This window comes from Urocitellus parryii, chromosome 16 (assembly GCF_045843805.1).
Source record: "Urocitellus parryii isolate mUroPar1 chromosome 16, mUroPar1.hap1, whole genome shotgun sequence".
Classification (NCBI taxonomy): domain Eukaryota; kingdom Metazoa; phylum Chordata; class Mammalia; order Rodentia; family Sciuridae; genus Urocitellus; species Urocitellus parryii.
In genome coordinates this window covers 16,562,107-16,568,963 of record NC_135546.1, presented here as the reverse complement: position 1 = coordinate 16,568,963, position 6,857 = coordinate 16,562,107, and the positions used below count along the sequence as shown (strand labels likewise).

The 6,857-nt window shown below is 53.1% G+C and overlaps 1 protein-coding gene and 1 non-coding gene across 2 annotated transcripts; both read left to right on the top strand.

Moving 5' to 3' along the window:
• The first annotated feature begins 2,132 nt into the window (after window positions 1–2,132).
• On the top strand, window positions 2,133–6,008 carry Rpl32 (ribosomal protein L32). Its single transcript, XM_026383061.2, has 4 exons — window positions 2,133–2,214; window positions 3,416–3,516; window positions 4,117–4,298; window positions 5,828–6,008. Exons 2-4 carry the CDS (start codon window positions 3,421–3,423, stop codon window positions 5,955–5,957), a joined length of 408 nt encoding a protein of 135 aa, XP_026238846.1. The 5' UTR covers window positions 2,133–2,214; window positions 3,416–3,420; the 3' UTR covers window positions 5,958–6,008.
• Window positions 3,198–3,337, top strand: LOC113178854 (small nucleolar RNA SNORA7). The gene has a single exon (XR_003300276.1). It is a non-coding gene; the product is annotated as a small nucleolar RNA SNORA7 (small nucleolar RNA).
• Window positions 6,009–6,857: the final 849 nt, after the last annotated feature.

Sequence of the window (6,857 nt, the reverse complement as noted above, 5' to 3'; positions counted from 1 at the left end):
CACAGCCAACAATTCTAGGTCGATGCTCAGCGCCGTCAACACACTTAACCTCGACCGACCTGTTACACGCCTTCCCTCCGCGTGCCAAGTGTGAGGCTCGGGTTAGTCTGGAGTCTGGGGCCTTCAGTCCAGCCGAGGCGCACTCAGGCCACAGTGACCACAACAGGGACCGACAGAGGCTTGTCCTGGGAGCAGTCGCTGTCCTCACCAGGGTCAAGAGGTTGCTGTAGAGCTTGAGGACGATGCAGAGGATCAGGCAGAGCGTGAGGAGAGCTGGCATGTCCGTCCAGGTCGTCCTCAGGGTCCCCTGCCTGTGGGCATCAGTGTCGCCGGCTCTAATGTCCGTCCATTGGCTCCCATGTTTATATTAAAAATTGGGAGCGTCTGCCCACCCTTTCAGTCCCTATCAGCTGTTCCCGGGTTTCTTGGTGACCTGATCTCTCACCTCTGACTCTTATCAGCGCGGAGACAAATGACAGGGACTTCCCTCTGAGTCTTACCAGGGCTGTGGAAGGTGACTTGCTTTCATCAGGCTGTGCCTGGGTGACATACTGGGGGCTCGGTGGCTTGCCTGGTGAGACTGCAGGTTTGGTTTAAAATGGAGCTGCTTAGGCTAAGGCCGGAGGCCATCGTGACAGCCAGCTCTCCCTGGGTCACAGGGTGCCCAGTGTTCAGAGGGGACATGTGTCCCCAGAAAGTCACACAGTTGGCCAGAGGGGTGTTCAAGAAGACGGAGGCTGGGGACGTATAGCAGGGACATTCCTGGGGACACTGACAGCAATGACTGACATGGCACCTCCCGCCTCTCCTCATGGGATGTCAGTGCACGTGGGAAGCCACAGACAGGATGACACTCATGTCCCCGCCGCTGTTAAATGAGATGATAGCATGATCCTCATCCCTGAAGACTGAGCCATTGGGCTCCTGCTTCCAAATATCCTGGGTCTTTGGAAACTAGAGACATGTTCATGAGCCCTCCCTGTCATGACAGGCCTCCCACAGGCAGCCACCTGCAATGTGTCCCCACACTCCCCATCCCACTGAACATCACACAGCTGCAGGGTGACATCATTCATGATGTGGGGTAGCCAGAGACATAACAGCCCTGACCCTACTGCCTGCCGGCTGTGTGACCCCAGACAAGACACTGCCAGTCTCTGGGTCTCCTCAAACTCCTCTTCACAGCCAAAAACCTCCTGGTGACATTGTCAACACACACGGCTTTCTCCTCCCCTCACCTCTCAGTCATTAACACAATCCGGTTTAGCGTCTGTCCCCATCTCTCTCCTGGAACAACTACTAGCAAGATCACCAAGGACATGTGCATTGTGTTTGAGTGGCAGAACCAAGGTTTCTTGTTTGTTTTCCTCCTGAATTTGATTCTCATGATGATCTTAAAAAGAAAAGCTACGTAAAACAAATCAAGAACAATTTTAAAACTGGGCAGGAGAGACACGTGGTTAGAAGGGTGCACTTGAGAGTGAGTCAAATCTCCAAACTTTGCTTTCCCCATGTTGAATGAAGAAAATAATAGATCCACCTTCTAGAATTGTGATAAGGATATGAAATCCCATGGAATGTGAGCGGCTACAGCCTCCTTACTGTTTATTCCCCTTGTCATTTCCTAAACAATACAATTAAATAGAACTCACATTGCATTAGTATTAGAAGTTATCTAGAGATGATTTAAAAGATACAGCTAGAGGTTCTGTGCAATACTATGCCATTTTATGGGGTGGGGTGACATCCTGGAACCAACCCCTGCAGCTAGGGAGGACCATTTTCTGGATTTAATGATTAGGAAGTGACTGTTTTGTTCCCTCCTGACCACTAGGAGGCGCACTTCCGGGAGAAGAAACGCGGACGGAAATAGTCTAAAAGCTGGTTTTGGCTTCTATTTCTGGCGGAAGTAGATCCCCGTCCTAGGTCTTGGTTCTGAAAGCATTCCCAAATTTTCCATGTAGTCCGGAGGGAAGGGAAAATACATTTTCACTTCTACTCCTACATATTAATGTCCAGTAAAACACAGGTGCACTGGGCATTTTTGTAGCGTTATTCCTCTGTCACGTCCTTATTTTCTTCGAAAGACCCGGAGCCGGAAGTGCCCACCTTTTCCCTTCCAGGACCCTCAGGTTACGTCCCATCAGCCCTTGCGCGCCGTCTTCCTCTCTCTTCCTCGGCGCTGCCTTCGGAGGTGGCCGCCATTCGTATTCGGTGAGTCTTAATCGGTCGCCATCCCCATTTGGGGGGTGACCACCGGGCCCCTTCACCCCTTGGTGAGAAGGCCGCCTCCTTTGCGTGGTCGGCTTTGTGGGTATTGTCTCTGCCGGCCTCCTAGGACGTGCATGGGAACAGCCAAGCGGCCTGGTGCGGTGATGGCGCTTTGCCTCCCAGGGCCGCTTGCTCTCTTACGGAGGCCGCCTTGGGCCAGTCGGACCTGCGGACCGCTTGATTGATCCCTGACAGCTCATGGTGCATGTTGAGGCCAGACTACGCGGTCTCTGGGGGCCGTGGAGCGACCCGAGTCCCGGGTGACAGCTCAGCTGGGATCTGCGGGTCACCGCGCCCTGGCCAGAGTGCCCTTGTGCATTTATTTAACTGTCGCGTCCTAGGCCCCTTCGCTTCCATCCTGTGGCCCTGAGCGACTGTCAACAAAAAGATGACCCTTGAGTGCATTCGATGGGTCATTAACAAACTCCCGTAGTGGGTCGGGATCCCTGGAAAATGGCACTGATCCCTTACCTTCGAGGAGAGCGTGGTGCTAGGGGGCACCTAGTGCGGTGGGGGACAAAGTGAATTGATGGCTGTGAAAATGACAGGATTGTGGTAGAGAGAGATGGGGTGACCGGGAAGTCCACCTTGGGGACGGTAACTGACAGTCCTGGGTAGAATCTGGTTCTCAGGTTGGCTGGTTTTGGGGGTGCAGAGTGGTTTTATGCATGCTTTTGAGGGTATCGGGGCTGCAGCACCCTTCAGGAGTTGTTTTGTTGAACATTTATTTTGTGCCAGGCACGGGGCAGGCATGCAATGTGCCAATGTCTTGTACATTTTGTAAATGAGAAAAAGGTTGACGATCTGGGGGTGGGGAGAATTCGGGGTGTCGGAGTTTGCCATCCTTTGCAAGTGAGAAGGTCTTGGGTTCTGTTTTGATGTCAGTCAGCTGTTCTGGGGGGCTCTGAGTGGCTGAGGTGACCCCTGACCTCCTGAGATCGCATCTGGAGAGTGCCTAGTATTCTGCCAGCTTCGGAAACAGGAGGGAGAGCAAGCCTAGCAGAGGCACCCATTCCATTCCCAGCTTGCTCAGTAACTGGTGATTGGAAGACACTCTGCGACACCACTCAGGTCCCAGCCAAGCCCTGGGCAGGAGCCCCTCGGGAGGATTCTGCTTCAACGGGGATCTTCCTTTTCTTTTTAGGCACCATGGCTGCCCTCCGACCCCTCGTGAAGCCCAAAATCGTCAAAAAGAGGACCAAGAAGTTCATCCGGCACCAGTCAGACCGATATGTCAAAATTAAGGTACGTATGTGGTTCTGGGGTGGGTGTGAGTGTTGGGGTGTAGGAGGGAGTTACTGTGTGTGGCCTCACCTGGTCTAAGCAGCTTTTGACAGGTGAGCTGGTTTGTGGTTGGCCTGAGAGCGCTGCATAGGAACTGGGGTCTCCCCAGGTCTCACTGGGGCTCCTGCTGAGTAAACTAAATTTAAATAACAGACCCTGGGCTGCCCTGGGCCTTTCAAGAGCTTTAGATTTATGCCACATATTTGAGGTGGACTTAGAACTGCTGAGACGCAGACAGAGATTGTCCCTGGTTTTTTGGTTGTGAAAACTCATGTCCTAAGAACAGTGAGGACACCCGTGCCCTTCATCTCCCCAAAGACACAGCCCCCCCACATCTCAGCCTGCTCTATTTGACCTTCCTGTTGCTTAGGAGTGAGAGTGTGGGTCTCCACTTCCAGTGGGTAAATCTAGGAATTTTTTCCCCTCCCCACCAAAGGAGGAGGAAGTCCTGTTACCCAAGGGCACCTAGTGTCTCGCATCTTCTCTTTCATTTGTTCTCCTTGAAAAGAAAGGCTGGCAGTTTGCCCAGAGACCAACCCACCTTTACCTTCCTTGTTTCAGCGCAACTGGCGGAAACCCAGAGGGATCGACAACCGGGTGCGGAGGAGGTTCAAGGGCCAGATCTTGATGCCCAACATTGGTTACGGGAGCAACAAGAAAACCAAGCACATGCTGCCTAGTGGCTTCCGCAAGTTCCTGGTGCATAACGTCAAGGAGCTGGAGGTGCTGCTCATGTGTAACAAGTGAGTTGGTCCCTCCTGCTGCAGAGCTCACGAGTCTACGTGTCTTGGGCAGCAATTGTGCGGAGGGGTTGCTCATTCCACTGCAGCACTCACAACCTCAGGCCTAGGGGACACCTCCATCTGTGCTGTGGCAAGAGTTATCTGGCCACTGAGGTGGAAGAGCGGCCGCCTGCCTGGGTCAGGGCTTTAGAGCCAGGTGCCATCTGGAGTTGGGGAAGAGGCCTATGGGCGGAGAGAAGGGCTTGCACAAAGCGGAGGGCACGTGGAGGGACACAGGCGCTAGGTTCTAGGTTTTGATGCAAGTTAGGCATTTGGGCAAGCTCCGTGGGAGACTTGGGCTGCTGCAGTCAGGATTACGGCAGGGAAATGAGCAGTTTGTCATGGGAGGGGCCCTTGACACTTGAGGGAGTGGAGAAGATGGGGAGAGTGGCTAACTGGTGTCATCTGTGCACGTTCCCAGAGCTCTCCTTAGTGGCAGGCGATGACCATCCGGCCAGGTGGACAGCTACAACTCAGTACCCAAACACAGGGTTTTCTTTAAGCAGGGTGGGGATACTGACTGGAGACCGAGGCCAGGAGCCTCATGTGCACCATCTTGTTTGAAACCATCTTGTTTCCAAGAGCAGCTGCAGTATTTAACCTCCTGAAGTACAGCATATTTTTTTTTAATCTCCATTTTTGGGCATTTGTGTTTAAAACCGAAGCAGGGAAGCTTATATAGCTGGTTGTTGAGGCAGTATACAGTTGGAACACATGTGGAAAGGCGGCAGAGTGCTGGGACCAGGCGTCAAGACAGCCATTCACTGACGGCTGTGTGGCCGTGAGGGAAACGTGCTGCACCTTAAAACAGTAGGTGCATCCACTGTGGCTATTGTGTATGCAGGTGGCAAAGACCTAAAGCATTTGAGGAAAATGAAGACAGGTGAAAAGTGCAGTACAATAGACATGTCCTGAGAAGGAAGCCTTTAGGCGTGACTATCAGGCCCTGCTCTCTGACACAGGAGCTCTCTGCCTTCACTGCTTGCTGTTGGAGTGCTTGGGTCCTCATTCAAAGTGTGGCTCTGAGAGCCCTGAGGAATGGCGGGTTAGAACAGTGTACCAAGTGCAGCTGGTGGGCTCTGTCCTCGGTAATCCAACTGGGGACTCTTGGCTCTATTCAGACTGTTGGATTTTGCCCTTGCTCACTTTGCAAGTCCCAGGACTCTATGGACAAAGCCAAGCTCCGTGGCACTCTGGAGTTGGTGGGTCAGCCGGGGTGTGGGGGCAGCCTTTGAACCTGGAGTCTGGCTGCTTCCTCCCAGACGTGTCAGTCTCTTGCTGTGTGAGCTGGGAATTCACGTCCACCACTGTGGACCTTGGTTTCCTCATCTAAAACGGAGGTGGCTCACGGGGCCATAGTGAGGACTTAGGAGAGTGACTCCCACCAGGATTTGGGGATCTGTGGGCCTCATTCAGCACCCCCGAGTGCATTTCCCAGGTGCCTGCCGGGCTGGGCCTGCTCTTCACTCCTGTGCTTGATTCTCTTCCAGATCTTACTGTGCGGAGATCGCCCACAACGTTTCCTCCAAGAACCGCAAAGCCATCGTGGAGAGAGCGGCCCAGCTGGCCATCAGAGTCACCAATCCCAACGCCAGGCTGCGCAGTGAAGAAAATGAATAGACAGTTCGCGCGCACGTTTTTTGTGTGCTTAAATAAAGCCGCAAGCTGCTACCTGGCTTTTCCTGCCTTGGTTTTGTTTCGCTTTCTTGACTTCACTGGACAGCTTGTCACAGAGGTGATTCTTTGGCCTGTCACCTGTGTGATCCTCCATGAATGGAAGATTCTGGATAAGGGGTTCGCCAGGGGCACTAGGCCCTTGCACGGGGAGCCCAGGGTTGCCTGGGTCAGCTGTAGTTGGGGCTGGGGAAGAGGAGGAAAGGCTTGGCCTCGGACCAAGTGGTCATGTTAGCCCTGCCCTCGTGAGAATGAAGAAACTGCAATTTTGCGTACGTTTTGGGGGGGTGAGCAGGGATTGAACTCTGGGGCACTTGTCCACCGAGCCACATCCCAGCCCTAATTTGTTTTTTATTTAGAGACAGGGTCTGAGTTGCTTGGTAGCGGCTTGCTCAGGCTGGCCTCACAACACGTGATCCTCTGCCTCAGCTGAGATGACAGGTGTGCACCACAGCACCCTGCCTGTCAGGCACAATTGTTACAAGATGTCCCCAATAAGACTAGGGTGATGAAGCTCAAAATCTTGAATTCTGTGTACTCAACAAGGTTTGATTCTGCTTTTGCAAGACACAGTATTTTCATGTGGCCGTGCTTGCCTGGTACCTGGACAAGACAGAAATGGTTCTAGGCCTTTCGCCCCCCTCTATCCCAGCTGATCTAGCAGGATTGGCATGCTGGTCGCAAGAGACAGGCCATTGCCGGGCGTGCCGGCCACGAGGTCCAGTAGGTGAGTGTGTTGTAGGTTGGTGTTGATGCACAAACTGCTCATTTTTCAGGGTTTCTTTAGATCGACTTGGGAAGGATATTGAAGATGGGGTTCAGCTTTGGGAATAGGAATTGTGAGGA